At 40.0% G+C, this 18619-nt stretch overlaps 1 protein-coding gene across 2 annotated transcripts; it reads right to left on the reverse strand.

The window, feature by feature from the left end:
• Nucleotides 1–2392: 2392 nt before the first annotated feature.
• COPS3 (COP9 signalosome subunit 3) lies at nucleotides 2393–17848 on the reverse strand. 2 transcript variants are annotated; one of them, XM_039492136.1, is made up of 12 exons: nucleotides 17610–17843; nucleotides 14014–14143; nucleotides 11422–11534; nucleotides 11277–11326; nucleotides 10219–10311; nucleotides 9270–9449; nucleotides 7707–7847; nucleotides 6597–6770; nucleotides 5431–5517; nucleotides 4855–4968; nucleotides 4298–4378; nucleotides 2393–4036 (listed from the first exon to the last, which is right to left on the reverse strand). In XM_039492136.1, the coding sequence occupies exons 1-12, from the start codon at nucleotides 17662–17664 to the stop codon at nucleotides 3983–3985; spliced, it is 1272 nt and encodes a 423-aa protein (XP_039348070.1). In that variant the 5' UTR covers nucleotides 17665–17843; the 3' UTR covers nucleotides 2393–3982. The 2 variants fall into 2 exon arrangements, with proteins under 2 accessions (XP_039348070.1, XP_039348071.1); XM_039492137.1 differs by lacking the exon at nucleotides 9270–9449 and having other exon boundaries at nucleotides 17610–17848.
• Nucleotides 17849–18619: the final 771 nt, after the last annotated feature.

Here is an 18619-nt window from a genome sequence, read left to right on the forward strand (position 1 = left end):
GACTAAAGCACAATGCATCGTCAAGTGCACTGGAAGCGGTATAGTGTCACTCTAGACAGCATTACGGCTCTTGGACAGAGTTAACGTTGCTAAAAAATGGGAGGGAAACCCCAAAAGCTGTAACGTAGCCAATTCAAAGCGTCGGCTAACATCTCACTATTATAGGGCAGGCGTAGTATATGTAAGACAAACTAAAAAAATTACACTTCTGTTTGTGATCTTTATTTTTCAATAGTACATTTAAACAACTTCTCAGGACTAACCTTCTCAGCCATTCTGGCCATGCAGCAAACCACATTTCCTAAGTTATACAGATAACCTATGACAACACAAGAAATGGGTCACAGTTGTAGCCTAGTAAAAGGAGGGGAAAGGTGTGCAGAAAGAAGCAATTTTAGTCAGGCAGCAGCACCTCGAGCAATGGCAAGTATACTGCATGTGTGAAAAGCTCAGTGAACTTATGCTGCAGTGCTCAAAAATGGCACAAATATTACAGGAAGTTATTCAGAAGCAACTTCTAGTCCTTTCTCAACTATTTCAACCTGTTAAACATCTGAATTAAAGGCCCCACCCTGTGGCTAGAAACTGTAGTTGCAAGTTGCTTTAAGGAAGGGTATAGCTTACCCTCAACAAATTGAAGTACAGTTGCAAACTAGATGCACCAATGTATGTATTAGATTTATTTCACTGTACATGCATCTAATAGTTTGTGGATGCATTTTGTGGGCACTTATGACATGAAGATTGTGGCCACAGGATTTTTGAGATTTTAAATTCAGTTGAGTGTAACATGCGGTGTTAAGTTTAATTATATGTTTTCCCCTAAAATAGTATTTAAATCCAGAAGGCTTAAGTGGTGGCAAAGCTTCCAGTCCCTCACTGGGGTCTGAACTGTTCTGCACTTTTCAATGACCAGGTCAGATGAAAGCAATGCAAGGAGTTAATTTGTTGGAAACCTACAAAACTTTATTTGCAAGCATCCCAGAGGATGTACAGATGCCAGAACTGAGTTACCCTAGGCTGTTGTCACTCTTGTCCTACTTCAGCCCTTGCAACTGCCACTGGCTTGGGGCACCATGGCTTATGTCAGACGGTAAGCTCTAGTGAGCTAGGATCTTGATTACAATTTTCAAAGCCAACTAGAGGATTTATGTACCCAGCTTTTGTCAGGTCCAATGAGAATGGTGTGGCTAAACCTGCCAGCTGGCTTTGAACATCTCAACACATTTTTTAAACATTTAGAACACTAAAGTACTGTAGCATAAAACAAGGACTATATAACTTGGAAATGTTATAGGTGTTTACACACCACCCTTTAAACTTGTTCATGTGGCTTATTTGACCAGTGTGAGGACAAAAAAAGCAAATTATACAACTGTTAACAAGCAGCTGTATCAAATTGACTGCATGACTAACACTAGTTTGCTCAGTGGTACTATATTAAACTAAGTAGTTTGTTGACAGTTATTTGAGACAAGTCCACAGAAGCACAAATAGGAATGGCTTAAACTTGTATAGTTGAACTATCACTTAGAAAATAGATGAAGGTTGGTGGGTTTTTTTAAACTATTAAAATGCTTGTTATATTCACTTCCTATGCCATGTTTTTAATGATTCTTCTATGTGAAAGGAGGCCTTTTCACACATTTGTATAAGCTGCAGTTTGTGGTTAGCCATTTTCTGTATCTGTTGTGTAGTGACTGCACATAGTGAAGGACTTTCACAACTCAGCTTCGCACTTGAACCTGCAGTGCTACCAATCTTTAAGATCTTTCTAGAGGACCAAACAGGATAGCACATTCAGCATTTAGAATCACCGCAGGATTAAACAGGAGAGAAGGTTGGGAAGGAGCAAGGCCCAGATTTGTAAACATATTTAGGTTCAATTTAGAAACCCAAATCCCATTTGGATTCAAGAGCATAAAGCCCTTTTGAGAATGAGACGTAGGCTCCTAACTCAGTTGAGGCATTGCAAGGCTGACTGCCATCATGTCCAAATGTCTTTAAAAATCTGAGTCTAAGACTTAAAATCACAAATCTTTACTAATTACAAGTGTGGCAAGTCAAATTATGAAAGACAAGGACTTGCTGCAAGGTTGGGTGTGAAAGCTTTCTTCAATATAGAAGCTGTTTTATGATGGGAAGCAGCACATCCAAGGATATGTCTACACAGGAAAAAAAATATACCCTGCTGCAGTGAGTCTCAGAGCCCAGGTATATAGACTGGGTTCCATGCTAAAAATAGCTGTGCAGATGTTCTGGCCAGGGCTGTTGAAGCCTACTGAGGGGGGTGGGTTTCACAGCTCAAGCCGGAACATCTAGACAGCTATTTTTAGCACTGTAGCATGAGCCCGAATCTATAGACCTAGGCACTGAGATTTGCTGTTGTAGGGGTTTGTTTTGCTGGGTAGACATACAAAATAATGGAGCAAGCCATTTGAGGAAAGTTTTAAACAACACTCATACACCAGCTACAGATGAGCTTGCACATCGTTTTTGCTTTTACTGGAGAGGGCATACCTCTGTCAAAGAAGGCTCTGCTAGATTTAGAGCTCTTTAAAACAGTTCCCAATATCAGCGTTAGAAGCACAGGTGCTCCATAGTCACACAGTAATCTCACATGGAATAGGGCCTTCAGTAGTGCTCAGCACCCAGCAGCTCCCATGGAGATACTGAATTGGGCACTGTGGGATGCTGAGCAATTCTGAAAAATCTGACTCAGTGACAAGTTTATGTCTGACAGCAGGAGGGCAGCAGTGACAGCAACTGTTTCAAAAGTGCTCTGTTAACAGTGAGAAGTTTCAGATACACAAAAACTACAAAACTAACAGCGAACCTGTTGATTCAATGGGTAAACTACTTAAATAATTCAACAAGGCATCTATGGTTGAAATGAATCCTTGGATTTCAAACTGCAGAACACTGTTCCAGCGTACATTACCTCCATATGATATGTCTGCTTTTATATTAGTAGTGTATTAAAAGTGCCACAGAGAGGTAAGCCTCAACTGTAGCTCTATAGTACTCTTGTACTTAAACGGAATTCACACACACAGCCAAGTTCCAGGCTGTTTTAAAGCTGCTTTATGTCAGGTTGTGTAGTCTTGAGCCACTAGAGTTCTTTTCAATGCAAACTGGACTTCACCTCTGTCTTGCTCCACAAAATCCAGGTTTTAAAGATACCCTTTTGTTTAGGTCTAGAAATTTTCATCTGATTGCAAGAATATCCCATTAATATTGAAGGACATTAATTCTACCATTGGTTTTTAAATTACTGGCATAAAATAAGTAGTTGTCATATATAGAGGACCCTATAGCCTTTTGCGCTCTATGGCAGAGGCAGCTAATGCCACATTCTAATTCCATACCAGCATGGGAGTGCTATGGTAATATTCTCAGCCTTTTGGGATGAAGAGGGTTTATATTTAATCACTTAAGACAGCTGCCAGCTGGATTGGGTAGGGATAGAATGTAAGTTTACAAAAATTGTTACTCTTAAATAAAGTAAATTATTTTTTCTATACATTGATAAATAAATCTGTATTTATAGAGCAAACTGAGTCCAAAATGCTTTCAAATAACAAACTAATAATTGTCTTGTATAAGTGACCCATACTTGTTTGTATTCTTCCCTGAACAAACACACTTTAAACAAATTTTGTAGGAGAGGAAAAAGGACTGCTACAGAAACAGCAACATTCAAACCATTTAAAACAAAAGGAAGATTATTTAATGCATTAACGATGTTAATCTGAAGATAAATAAATCCACAACAGACTTTAAAATTTCTTTGAGATTTCCTTTCTTTGCAGAGAATATTTTTGAAATCATACAGTACTGAGAAGGTGTCATTTTATTTTCTAAATGTCCAGGTGAAAGCCTCAGTTCTCTCTGCTCTCTTCATAGGACTTTTCAATGCCCAGTCCAAAAGGTGGTTTTCTTTAGCTTTTACTTTAAAACTGAATAGTGGCCAATGTTAATTTCAAGAATAACTTGAAGGTTTGCTTCCTGAATCATCTTCTTGAGAGCCCATACTCTGTAAGGGAAGAAAAAAAGTTAATTCTGTAAAAATTCTTTCCCGAGATTTATTTTCATCCTAAGCATAACTCTAAAATGTCTAATCACAAAAGATAGGAAAATAAAGTACACATGAAAGAACCTACACTCTCACTTTTTGCACAGTGCTCACCATGTGGCATTTACCCACTTTCCACATCTGACTTTGTTTTAATGTATGGCTTTATTTAGATTCTTAAGTTCAATATACATTCTCTGTGAAAGACCTTATGTCAGTTACCTTCTGCACAAACTGAGGGTTCACAGTGATCTCTTGATCCATGGCTTTCAGTCGTTCGTCAAGCTCTATACATTTCAGCATCTGAGAAAGGCATATTGAAAACAGCAATCTGATTAGTTGTCCAATTCCATTTATAGCTCAGATGTGTTATGAGCTAATGAAAAGGAAGCATTTCAGAGCCAATGTTACAGATAAACAAGATTTTTAAGTAGAAGAGTAATTTTTCTAGTATTTAACTCAAAGTCAATCCTATTGACCTCACATAGTCAATATTATGGGGTCAAAGTGCTGGCATACCTCAGTTTGTACCTAGCATACAATAGGGAACTCAGCACTGACGGTAATTGCCTAGTAGAGATGGTAAATGACAACAACCTAATTGCTATAATAGCAGAATAATTTCATAGCCCTGCATTTCTGCTATATTGAGATGCTTCACCTTGTAAAGCACCTGCCTTCCACTAATTCAAGAAGTGAATGTATCACAAAAATCTCTCCTTATAACACCACTGTTAGATTTTGAAGGCAATAGCAAGAATGTAGTAAATGTTATTTACCTCCTGATCAATGTTATGAAGCATAGCCGGATTATTGTATTTTTCAGGATTATCATGGAAACAGACCATACCATCTTTCTGATTAATACTTGCAAAGATTTCACCATCTTCTATCTGAAAGAGGTGAAACAGTTTGTAATACAAAGATTAACCTGAATACGGAAGAGTAAAAAAAAAAAAAAAGTTTAGATAGCCCACAGTAATGATTCAAACACTGATCTTAAATATATTTTAGAACTTAATCATCAGTCTTGGTTCTTCCTTCCCAACAGTCTATTCCAAACAGAGGAATGAATGTACATCATTCTAGTACAAGGCAGGCATTACCAATGTTTGGTTTGGACTAAAGCAGTTCAGAAGTTTTCAGCCAGGAGGTGGGCAGCCTAAAAATCAGGGCAGACTTCCTGTAGCTTCTTATTTGCCCCCTACAAAAGTCCTACACTGGACAATTGGGGATTGTCACTGCTAAATCAAATATTGACTGGTCACATCAGAATATTAACAAATTATAGTCCTTAAAGCTATTTGGGTCCGCTTTGTAATTAAAAGCCATTTTAGTCAAGTAACATTCCTTACCATGTGAAGGACATATTTTTCTGCTTCCTGCGGCCCTGATAGCTGCACTCTACTTGCCATATCTTGTAATGACAGGGTTAAAAATGTCTGAAAGTTAGAAGCATAGCAAACCATTATAATCTGAAGCTACCTGCTGTTCCTATGAGTTCTTTATGGACTACATAACTAACCACATTTTTTTAAACTGATCTGTTGACTGATAATGGTGGGAACATGCAGAATAGGCTGGTAGTACATGAGTATCATGCAATGACTGGAGTCATTTCTTCAGTGGAAACTGATGTTTTATATTGCTGGGTGCACGTATGTGCACAACTGGGTGACTATTACCAGAATGCTTTGTTTACAATTCTTTCCTTCCTAAGGGAAGCCTAGGTGATGTCGAGCTTCCTTTTTCCCCCATGAATGTTCTCTGCCAGACTAATACAGCTATTTCTTTCTAGAGAGTAGAAACACTAAATCTGTTTTAGTCTTTAAGGTGCCACTGAACCCCTTAACGTTCCCTGATCAACTCTAGGAACCAATATGATCTCTACTCATAGTTGCATGTGTAAATGACCCCACTTCTTCCCCAATTCTTCTGCCACTGGACAGTCCCACCTTTCCTCCTTCCTACTCGAGAACTCGGATGAAGTTGTAAAGTTCAGTTTCCCACAGAAGACAGGCAACCTGGGGGCGGGGAAGGAGACACACCATCCTTACTGACTTCTTTGGCTACATATAAAAGTTGTGGGCAAGTTCTCAGCTGATATAAGTCAGCACAGCCCATTGACTTCCATGGGGTAGTACACCAGTTTACTCCAAGGACTGGAAGCTTCGGCATAAGGAGGAGGCAGGCAAGTGAATCTATAAATGTAATATAGAAGCAAAGAGCCCCCCTACTTCTGTATCCAGAGCTCTTTTGTATTCCTCATGCAAAAATACACATTCACCTTTATTTAAAATATGGTTAATTTTCACTTCTCGGTAGCACTATATTAAACATTTTTTAGTAAATGCAACTACTTTTTAAAGTGACTATTACAGACATAATCAACGTACTGTAGATTGGATCAATCACAATTTCATATACACACAAGACAATTTTTAGATTAGCTCTTCCAGAAATAGTGTGCTAAATCCAGAAAGTCTGGATGACTGATGCCAAAAGAAAATCTGCACCTTACCTTGGTTAACCTCTGTATATTCTTTTTATAAAGAGATGACAAGCACTGCTTAACCAGCCCCATATTGTTATCTCTGGTGAATGTTTCACTATGTTTGTTGACCAAGTTTCGGAGCTCCGATGGTTTATTGGTTGAATAAACTTGTGCTAATTCATGGTATGCATTACTAAGGGGCTGTAATTAGAAAAACAGATTTTTAATGCATATGGAATTCAATTTTACAACAGTCTATTTAATAGTTTTGCGCTGAACGTTATTTAAGCCACTCTTATTGTCAACATCATAAAACTTTTTTATTTTTTTATTTTTTTTTTTAAACGGGGCTCAGGTCCCCCTGTGAGTTAATGCACTAGACTTTCACCTCTGAAGATCTAAATTTAAAGCTTGTAGAACACACATGAAGTAAGTTTGGTGGTTTCAACCTAGTTCCCAAACATCTGTTCGTATCACAAAAGCATAAAAGTCAGATGGTAGGCTCCTTGAGGCAGGGACTGTCTTTGCACTCTACCTATATTCAAGCCAAGGGGGTCAGATCCTGCTTAGGGGCTTTAGGTACCACTGCAATATTAAATATCCACATTTAGAATCTCTGCACAATAAACTGAATTATTTGTTATAGCATTGCTGAGATTCAAGCAGAGATCAGCCATGTGAAACTAGAGGGTTTGTTTTGTTTCAGGACATGGACACCGCACACAAAGAACTAATGGGAAACTTAAGGAGTCTTGCTTACTGTCTAGCAAAAGAAGGCGGCTAGCGAGTTCACCAAGTGCATTAAGATGTCAGATTGATAAATGTGAAGCCAGTTTATTCTTTTGCCAGGAATCTATTTCTATTTAAGATGTAAAAACTGTGTTGCAACACAAGTGCTTATGTTTAAAATATATATAACTGAGAAGGCATGCAATCACTTTCTAGCCATGCCTTTTTTCCTGGCTTACAAACAAGCACAAGCCCGAATGACATTTGTTCCTAACATTTCCACTAATCTAGAACAGTAAACAGAACTGCATAAAAGATCCAAGGAAGACATATTCTTGGCAAACATTGCAACTTTTTATTCTGAATGTATAGTCCAGGTTATTGTTCAACTGCCTTTGAAAAACTTACCTTAATGAATCTACCCACTATCTGAGAGGTGTACTTCGGTAGCTGTTGAACTTTGCCAAGTAGTATCAAAGAAACTAGAATGTACTTTTTATACGATTCCAACATAATATGACTGACTGCCATGGCTGGAGTAGTTATTGCCTAAGCAAGAGAAAGGGATGGGAATAAAAAAAATGAATGTCACTGGCAAACTGTATTAAAAATCATTTCTAGATTTAAAACTCCATATGTAAAAGAGAAGTGCTGGAACATGTAATTCACCAGTGTCTGTTACGGTCTATGGAAATGAAAGTTTGTTTAGTGAGAATCACTCAAAAGTGCCTAAAAAGCAACTTCTGGACCAGCTGTTCAAAAAAACATAATATTTTGTATAGTGAAACTGGTCTTAAAATGACCCCAACAAGGGTCAAAACAAAAAACGTTTTTCATTTAGTAGTGGTGGGCTTTAAGTACAGATCAAGCATTGTACTTGAAACCTTTGGGAGCCTTTGAAGAGATTACTTGTAGGAGGGGCTGGCTACTGAAGGTAGTTGGGTCATTTTCCATAAGATTTGTATCCATTACAAATACGTACAAAGGTTTTGAAAAACTTTACATCATTCATTTGTACAGAAACAATCATTTAAATTCAAGAGTGCCAAAAAGGTTAGAGGGAAAGTCAAGTTAAATCCCTTTTGTCTCAAGGTTTTACCCCTGCTAGAACACCTACAATCACCAAAAGAGCGGGGAAAAAAGTTGACTTTGTGCATTTGACCGCATTTGTCATCTACGGAATTTCCCATTTGTGGGTCTTCCATACAGAAACAAGGAGAAAGAAAAGCCATTTACAAATAATTAGAAAAACAAAAGTGACAGCAAACACCAAAAAATTAGTAGTGATTTCAGGGGCAGGTGTACTACCTGAAATCACTAAACAGATTTTTCTTGAAGTTAGCATGCGATTTTAAATCTAAATACATGTTTATGAAAGTCAGCCTGTGAATTGTTGCCATCCACTATGAAATAAGAAACGAATGGCAATCCAAGAAAGTTTAAAAGGAGATAAAAAGCAACACAAGCATTTGGTATCCAGGCTCAGCCATACAATCTTATAGGCATGTAACCAGATCCCTTGAGGGTTCTATGGCACAGTAACACTTGAATTTTTGGCTGGAAATGCACAGTGGGCCACTATTTGCAGACACAGACAATTTTTTTCCCTATACAGCCCTGATTTAAGCAGCAAAGGATATAGCAAAATCCTAGAATAACTGAAAACTCATCTAACTTAGATCTGCTAGATAACTGTATGTGGTGCAGATATAAAATAGCAGTAGTGAAGTATATACATGGAAGGCACTCAAATACTGTGGTGATGAGCAGCAGTATAAAACTCCAGGATAGATATATTTAACACAAGTAGAGGTACAAAAATAAGAATCAAAGACTCTCATACCCTATATTATGAAAAGAGCCATAATTGATTTTTTGGGGAAGTTTAAAAAACCCTATACATACAGTTTTGGACTTTCAACCAATCACATTTCTGATCTTCCCACAGACTTTTGATTCAGAGAAAGTTACCTGTTCGTAAAAGTAGAGCGCTCTTTCAAAGTTCTTTAGCCCAGTGTATATCATCCCACCATAGTAGTAGTAACATAAAAAGTGCTTCGCATCATATGCCCCATTCTCTTTACAAATATCCATCATGTCCACATCTAGATATGGGAGGGCAGGTTTAAAGCATTTTGCTAACAAACAGAGCTACAAGAAAATAAACCAGGGTTACATGACCAGACACCTCTATTCCATCTTAAAAAACAACTAAAATTCAGTTTAGTACCATTTACTAATCTCAGTGCACTTTATTGCAAAAATGCAAGTAGCAACACAATCCAGGAAATGGTGCAATTCCAGTAGTGTTTTACTATAGGCTGGTCGTAACCATTTAGATATTGCAAGATCTACTAACACCACTGATGAGCCATTACAAATTATCTTAACGTTAAAATAACTCCACCCTAATTTGCAAATCTGCCTGAAACATTCCACACAAGCTAGCCTGAAGTGCCACATGGGACATCCCAGTTCAGGCCCTGTGCCCTGGGAGATAAGAGCAATGCAAAAAACAGAAAATTCAGCCCAGAGAGATTGGAAGAGACGTGAAAATGCCTCATGCCATTGTTGAGCAAACCTCCTCTGGATAACACTCAACAATGTCTGGCTCTGGAAGGAGCTGTGTGCTGCCCTCCTCTTCAAAAGGAAGGATCACCACCATCCAGACTTTCAGAAGTGATGGGGGGAGAGGGGACCAAAACAAAGGATCTGAGAGGATCCATTATAAATCCCATTCTAATGATTTCCATTATTAAAACGTCAGCATATCTTATGGTTTACTACGGTCATAAAACCCACTATACTTGTACCCATTCCTCCATTTCAGAAGAACGAAGCAGACATTCACCCACTGCACAAAGGGATTGCGCCAATTTTAAATGTTTACTCTTGATATAAGCCTGATATAATCTTTTACCTGGCAGAGATCTGCATGTATTGAGGTCAGCTGGTTTGTGTTCATCTGCATCTTGTCTATGGCTTGTCTGAGAATGCCAATTCCTCGCAGGGGCTGTCAGAAATTACATCTCTTTCAGATAATTTCTCATAGATGGCAGCACATTGGATCTTATGTTGACACTTACAAATGAAAAATAACACTAATTGATAGGTTACATTTAGTAATAATTACTCTGAGGTTCCCCCTTCCTTGTAGGATACTGCAGTCCCTTCTTAAGAGATAAAATTATCCTTGGCTATTAAATAGCCTTGGTTTGCTTCTCTTGATGGACTACTAAAATTTAGCATTTCTGCTGCAAAAAGGCAGTTCTATTAAGAGCACATTATATGGTTAGAATACTGGAAAATTACGTTCTCAAAGGCCTAATCATCAGAACACCAAAAACATGATCCTGTTCACATTGAAATCAAAAGCAAGACTCCCAATTAATTTCATTTGGAGCAGAACTGGCTTCAACCCTATTTTCTGACTCTAAAGAATAATAAAGTGACTGGAAAGCTAACTTCTTAACCTTACAAATGTGTTTCTCAAAGCTTTGTGTTTAGTTAATCCACTTTAAACCATCATCACAGTTTGTTGTATATTTTAAGACACCTACTCAGATGGTAGGCTCACGTGAAAATAATGCTGAAGCCAGTAACAACTGACTGACCAGTACCAATTATTTTGGTACAAACACTTATCTTTGTGTATTGTCTAGAGAACATCAGCTCCATCAAAAATTAATGAGCACAGTGATTTCGTATTTTGTGTATGTTTCATATCATGGTTTATTTACCAGTGCTCTAAAGAATTAATGGTATTTTCTTCCTTTTAGGATCTCTCTGAAATAACCCTTTTTAAAATCTAGTTTTGGATCCATTACCGTCCTATACATATACAAGCAAGAATCTGCAGAGAAACTTTCTTAATGAGGAATTAGCAACCAATCTCAAAATAAGACTAAGTCTACTATGAACAAATTAAAGAACTTGGATATATAATCTACTTATTGCTACTAGGTGACATCTACTTACCTGTTTTCTTTCCACAAGGGCATTTGTTAACTGGTGGCAGAGGCCAGCAACTAGATACAACAATAAAAAAAGTGAAAATCACAAATACCAACTATACCAAATGTAGATTATGTAGGAGTACAGAACAAATTGAAATTTCACTTACAAGTGTCTGTTGCATATCTAATGTGCTCCCCATTACAAGTGCTGATAAAAAGCTGGACCTGCGAGAATAATGTTTCGAAATCAGGGACACTTGGCATAGAAAACTTCACAAACCTAAAAACAAAACAAAAAATTAAACACTTAGTTTCTGTAAATAAAAAACTAAGGTATCATCCTGAAATCATCTCTGCCAGGGCAGGTAAACTTCTTCAACTGTGTGGAGCTAATTGCAGACTTGGCCCAAAGTGTGTATGTGGACTTTTTTAGTTTAGCATACTAAAACCTTATAATCCAAGCTTAAGTACCTTGACAAACAACAGTCCATGGCTTTACAGAATTAAACTTTGCAAGTATGCTGTCTCAATTGAGAAGAGTAAAAGCATCTTAAACCCATTTATCTGACAACTACACTGATAATTGAGAATGTGATTAAAAACCACTCACCTCCAGTCTTATGCAAACTTTCACTACAGAGCACATTACAGCATGTGAAGTAGTAACTTTAATAGCATGAAGAATACTATAATAGAGCAAACAAACAAAAAAACAACCATAACACTGCACCACACATTCCCACTCCCCTCACATTCTTCCCCACCCTAAAGACACATATAAACAAAAAAGTTTGCACTTAGTTAATCACCACTTTTCTTATGGACATATCAACTTACATATTGCTTATGTTTATTTTTTTGAGAGCAGAAGTAGTCTTAATGGTTTTGTATTCCCTCCACTACACCAAGAACAAACCACCACATTAGTCCTTCATAAGTACTTCCCATTGACCTTGGAAATATTGATGTACTATTGGTACTGTACCCTTCTGCTAGTTCTTCTTTACTGCTTTCTCTCTAGGTCTTAAGTATGCTTGTGGTTCCTTCTCAACTAAAATGTTTAGAAGTGTGTTTCTAGAGAAGCATTCGAATTCCTCTCATCTCCTCTGCTCCTCTTTGACCCTGAACTCTGTTTGCATATCACTACCTTCAAAACATTGCCCATGATGACACTGCCTTGACTATATCGCCACTGAAATCCTCATCCATGCATTCAGCACACTTCTCCTTGACTGCTGCAAATCCCGGCCTATTCTGTGGCCTTCACAAATTCCAACATCCCTCTGAAGCCTTATTCTGAAAAACCTCCAAGCACCTCACTCCACTTACTGCCCATTTATTTTAGGGTGTAGTTAAAAACTGCCTATATTCTTAAACTTCATTTACTTGTTGCTGATGGCTACTGACATACCTGCTATTCCGCTTGTCCCTTCACAAAGTCTTTCCACTGTTTGTTCCAGACAGAAGCTACAGTGTGGAAGCCTTGCACTATTTTCCTGTACTTCTGACTCAATGAATCCATCCGTTCAAATCTCATCATTTAAAAATCTCCTCTTACTGACAGTTACCCTTCCTCCCCTTATTTGTTCTTAAAAACTAAATGTTTTAATTTACTCACCCCCACCCCATGTTTTCACCATTGGTGAGGCATGACAAAGATTGTGTGCTTTTCAAAAAAAATTGTAATGCATTTTTGGGATCCAACTTGCATAAAATGCAATACAAAGTGAAGTCCTCTATGTAGATTTGCAACAAGAACTAGTTTTCTAACAGATGTTTGCAACAAGAGCTAGTTTTCTAACAGATGAAAAGGACATTTTTGTTTCAAAAAGTTAGTTTATAGCAGCGGTCCCAACCTTTTTCGTCTGGCGCCAAGCCACGGAGGACCACCAAAATTCCGCTGACAAGCGGCAATGTCAGTAGGCGTTGCTTCCGAAATGCTGCCGACAAGCTGCGTCATCCAGAGAAGTCGCCGCCGAAATACCGCCAATAATCGGCGGCATCACCTCTGGATATCGCAGCTTGTCAACAGCATTTTGGCGGTTGCTTGTCCGCCGGCCAGTATGTGGGCACCGTGTTGGGGACCCCTGCTTTATAGAATCCCAGTAGTGCCACTTGTGAAAACACTTCCCTTGAAGTTATGTGATGTCAGGAAGGAAAGATGGCTCCAACTCCCTACATACAATTTTTCAATAACTCATCCATACCCTAACCCCCTACAACAGTTCAACTGCTCTCTTAACCTGCATGATAACAACGAGATCTTCCAGATGGGCAAAATAAATGCTAGCTATGAAACAGACAGCAGCCCACACTTCTCCATGTATGAAGTAACATTCTGCTTAATGTTATTAATCCAGTTTTCTTATATCCCATTTATGCATCATAGCTTAAAAACATTTGATTTCTTGTTGAACCCATGAGCAAAAGTAATTATCTATGCAGACGTTCTATATATAATAAGAAACAGATGTTGCTCATAATTAAAAAAACCCGTCCTGGGAGCTGTTAGTCATGGTATTTTACCAATTTCAGAACTGGAATAATATAAAAAAAGTGAAACATATAAATCAATACTTTATTTGTAAAAGGAAAGTACACTATTAAGAAAAACAAATTAAGCACCAGTATGAAAACAGCGCAGTGAAAATGCAAGTATCCAACAGTAATAATTTTGGCTAGCAAGACACCATACACAGTCTGAAGTTTTGGAAATTATAAGTAAATTAAGCCTTCAAGTAAAGGAAAGGATCACTTACAAAACAGCAAGAACCCCTAAAGAGTGTTCTTGCACATCCAGGGCACCAAGCACTGTATCCAGATGGGAGAGATTTTTTGCTAGCAGTTCCCCGCTTTTATTGATCAATTCACAAAGCTGGGTCATTTGCCCTGAAATATGAAATACTGCTGTCAAAATTAAGTTAGAACACTAAATGAAAATTACTTAAAAGCAGTCAGCACATCCTCATTTAACACTTCCTTGCTTTTTCCTAGGATTTTTTTAAAGAAGCAACTTCATTCAGTGAAGTAGTAAAACCTACTAGTTTGTTGTTGTTAGCAATAGCCTAGGAATCCAGTCTCCCACGCTAGTGAGGGGACTCACAACAGCTTAAGCTCTCACTTTTAAAAAAATTTAGCTTCCAGTTGTTATGACTGCAGAGAAAACCTTTAAAAGATTAACAGATTGTAAAACCAATGCAGTATCATTTTCCTGAGTCTGCAGCAAGAACTAAGTGCCACAGCAGCTGCATAGAGTTTTGCCAAGCTATATGAGTGGAGTTTCACATTTACAGACACATATGCAAAGTCCATCCCCACAAAGTTGTCCTTGGACAGCACCCTGGTAGAAGTCTCAGCATCCTCCACCTTCTCAGCAGCTGAGGTGCCAGGAAACTAGTCTTCTCATCAGGGTGCTGCTCCTGAACCTTGGCTTCTTGAATGTCTGATCAGCTTTTTCAGCCTTGTCCATAGCACTTTTGAAGTATAGTATGTGGTCTGAAAAATTTAGACTCAACATAACCTCTAGGATAAAAGAGATTGGAGAAAAATCTCTATTTTTTCCAGTTTAGTTTGTGCATACAATATTACATCCAGTCACCTGTAGTTTACTGTTTAGGAGATTCAGCACAGCATGGCAAAAGAGAAAAACATTGCAAATTAAAGAGTGTGCTAAACTGACAAAAATTGACAGAGGGATCAGAGGCAGATGCTGTACCTCAAACTGTTTTTACTTATCTTTTAAAAAAACACTGGATTTTTAAATCAACTGTGGGCCTCTGAAACAGACTTGGTTCAACTGTCCATTCTGACAGATTAGATACAAACTGAATTGAGGGTCTAACCTCACCTCCTAGAACCTTTGAATCTCTCTATATAAAAGGGAAAGAGATACAAACATTGTTCTCATATCTCTCTAACATTTCCTCCAAATTAGGATATATGATGAAAATTTAGCTTTGAGAGAGGGGTGTGGTCTAATGGTCTGAGTGCAGGACTGGAAACCAGAAACTCTGGAACTGTAATTTTAGCTCTAATAATGACTCCCTCTATGGCCCTAGGGCTATTACTTCATGCATATATCCACCCTACTGGATCATTAAGAGAGTTAGAACACTCTGAAGTTATATAATGCCGTGCAACTACTAAACACGATCAGTTTTGATAACTTTCCCCTATTAGATCAATTAAACATCAAAATGAATCTGTTCTGTCAACATATTGCCAGCCATCAAGCAATCTACATGAACAAATTTCTAAACAAGTTGAATGTTATACAGTATAACTAACAGTTAAAATATATATCAAAAGAAAGTTTGAGCCCCACCCAGAAATAACTCAGTCATTAAAGAGATCAAAAGTGGACTTAAATTTTATGAGAAAACATCAATTCTTGACCTGTTTCAAAGATATGAACATCCCACAGAGAAACAAAGGGCTGGTCTACATTAGGTCTGTGAAAAATGTCATAGCCTGTGAGATGCAATTAAGCTGCCCTAAACTCCGATGTCCGTAGAATTCTTCCATCAATCTAGCTACCTCCTCTCGAAGAGGTGGATTTACTAGAGACGGAAGAACCCCTTCCGTCGCTGCAGTAAGTGTTTATGCTGCAGCTGTACTGCTGTAGCATTTCTAGTGTAGACATACGAAATAAACATAAAAGTAAAGTTCAGTATGTAAATATGGCATAAATTTGGGGTTTGAAAAGGCAATGTTATTAAAAAGCTTTCCGTGCACAGAGTTATGAAAGCGCCAATATGTAATCCTAGCAATTTTTTATCATATGCCTCCCTAGGCATAAAATAGCCCTGAAATAAAATAGAATTTCAAAATGACACACTACCATCAATCTATACACTAGCTGATATAGTAAGGCTATAACCTAAATCTGGAGTTAAGACTACTTTCCTAATTTGCAAAACTAAGGTCTGGTCTACACTACAGACCTATATCAATATAACTGCATCACTCAGCTGTGTGAAAAATCCACACCCGAGTGATAGTTAGGGCTGGTCTACACCAGGGAGGAAATCGATCTAAGATACGCAACTTCAGCTACATGAATAGTGTAGCTGAAGTTGAAGTATCTTAGATCGATTTCTCTCTCGTCCTCACGGCACGGGATCGACGTCCGCGGCTCCCTGTCGACTCCGCTGCTGCTGTTCGCGCTGTTGGAGTTCTGGAGTCGACGGGAGCGCTTTTGGGGATCGATATATCGCATCTAGATGAGACACGATATATCGATCCCCAAGAAATCGATCGCTACCCGCCAATATGATGGGTAGTCTAGACGTACCCTAATACTGACCTAATCCCCTGTGTAGACAGTGTTATCTCAGCAGGAGAGCTTCTCTCACCAACATAGCTACTGCCTCTTGGGGAAGTGGATTAACTATGCCAACAGGATAACTCTCTTGTGTCATCTTAGAGGAAATTCATTAAAACACTGCAGCATTTTAACTGTATATTTGTCCCAATGTTAAGTTTATACTGCAGTGTAAGATAGGTTCAGATTTGAGGCCAAAGACTTTGGCAATAGCAGTCAGTGCCTGCTGCTTTCCTGTTCATCTGCAGGCTCGCTAACAAGCAACAGATACCAAAGAGTGAGCAGCCAGGGGATTAAAAACAGTGGGAAGTAGCAATGGTGCCACACTAGAACCCAGCAAATACCACCACTTAGACCAAATACTACTGACCAAACAAATACAAGAGAAGAGTTTTACGTTTAACGTCTATTCCTCGGCTGTCCTAGAAAATTCCTAAATTTCTGGCCTTTAAGACCAAAATGGGCCCTTACGATTACAGTCTGACCTCCCGCGTAACACAGGATGCAGAATTACACCACATGCTTTCTCCACCTAGCCCACAGCTTGTGGATGAACAAGAGGGCATCTTTTCGAAAGAGACTAAGAGAAAAGGGGGTGGGAGAGACTCCTACAGATGCCAGCCATGCTACCCTAGTGAGACTAAAGCAGGGCAGGAGGCAATTTAAGCTGGAGATGCCCAACCATGGCCCCGCAGACTCCAAGGCAGAAACAGCTGGCCGGGCCACGGGACAGAAGAGTGGGGGAGTCGGGGGATCCTCCACGACCCGCACATTCACCCCCATCCAGGGGGCGGGGCCTCTGGCAGCCCCATCTTGTCTCACACACCCGCCGAGATGCACCTGCGCCCCCGGGGCGGGGCGGGGCCCAGGGGAGCCGTTCGCGGCCCCGCGCTCCGCTCACTGCTCAGCCCGGGCTCTAGCAGCCCCGCTCCCCCACGGTGCCGGTCCCCTTCTCCGTGGCCAAGCCCCAGCCCCAGCCCTGGCTGCCCCGCGCCCAGGCTCCCGCTGAGCCCAGCTCCCCGCCGCGGTCACCTTGGGCCGAGAGCTGCCGGACGCTGTTGACGAACTGCTCCAGGGCGGACGCCATCTTGGCGGCTCTCGGCGCGGCCGCGGCTCTCCGGGGCGGGGGAGAGGGCGGGCAGGCGGCCCGGGCCGAGAGCGGCGGGGGGAAGCGGGAAGGAGGCTCCGCAGCGACGCCGCCACCACCCAGCCAATCAGCGGCGGTTTCGGGAGCCGCGAGACTACGCGGCTAACGTCACTTCCTCCATGTAACATCGCGAGAGCAACGGCCCGCGGAACAAACGCCCCCTGATGGTTACCATGGGAACCTCCTGCGCCCGCCCGGTATCACGGCCTGATGTAAGCGCGCAGACGCCAATGCAAGGGCCATGTTACAGGCGAAGCCGTGACTCAGCAACAGCTGAGAGAGGCCAGTCAGTGACGTAATAGCGCCACGTCATCTCCTATCTTCCTTCCTGCACAATATCAGCGTGTCGTCATGTTGCCTTAAACAAAGCACGTTGTGATGTCACCCGGCATCCCTAGAATCAGCCCTGCATCGCCTGGCATCACACCAGCATCACCCTCTCTCTCCCCTGCACTCATGCCATCGTCCACTCCATCATCACACCATAACTGGTATCACACCAGCATCACCCCACCCCATCTGCAATCATGCCATCATCTCCCACCCCAATCATCACAGGAATCAGTATGTTACAGTGTGAGAATATGAAGCACAGTCGCTAGAGCTGTCAAGTGTAGGGAATCTGTTGGGAGTGTGACTGATGTTTTCTGACATATAAACAGAAAGGGGATCTTTCTACCCTGATGTCTGAATGGTCCGTGCATTCTATAATCATTTAATTAGAAATTTCAGCTATGGGCTGAAATACTGACTTTTGAAAAAAGCAAGATATACAGGGAGTCAGAGCAGAATATATCTGTGAAATTATTAAAAATCTTCCCACCCAGCCTCCCAGTTTTTTCCAGCATTGCCAAGTGATTAGAACAGGAGCTTGGGAGTCAGGAGTTCTGTTCCC

This window comes from Mauremys reevesii, linkage group 10, assembly GCF_016161935.1.
Source record: "Mauremys reevesii isolate NIE-2019 linkage group 10, ASM1616193v1, whole genome shotgun sequence".
Lineage (NCBI taxonomy): Eukaryota > Metazoa > Chordata > Testudines > Geoemydidae > Mauremys > Mauremys reevesii.

Bases quoted from the DNA above. Each gene is read 5' to 3' on its own strand.
- COPS3 (XM_039492136.1), bottom strand. From the start codon at position 17,664: ATGGCGTCCGCCCTGGAGCAGTTCGTCAACAGCGTCCGGCAGCTCTCG. The intron at 11,535-14,013 runs GTAAGTGATCCT...TTTTGTTTTTAG, and splicing joins TTAGGGGTTCTTGCTGTTTT to GTTTGTGAAGTTTTCTATGC. The intron at 4,969-5,430 runs GTAAGGAATGTT...CACCTCTTTCAG, and splicing joins AAAAATATGTCCTTCACATG to ATAGAAGATGGTGAAATCTT.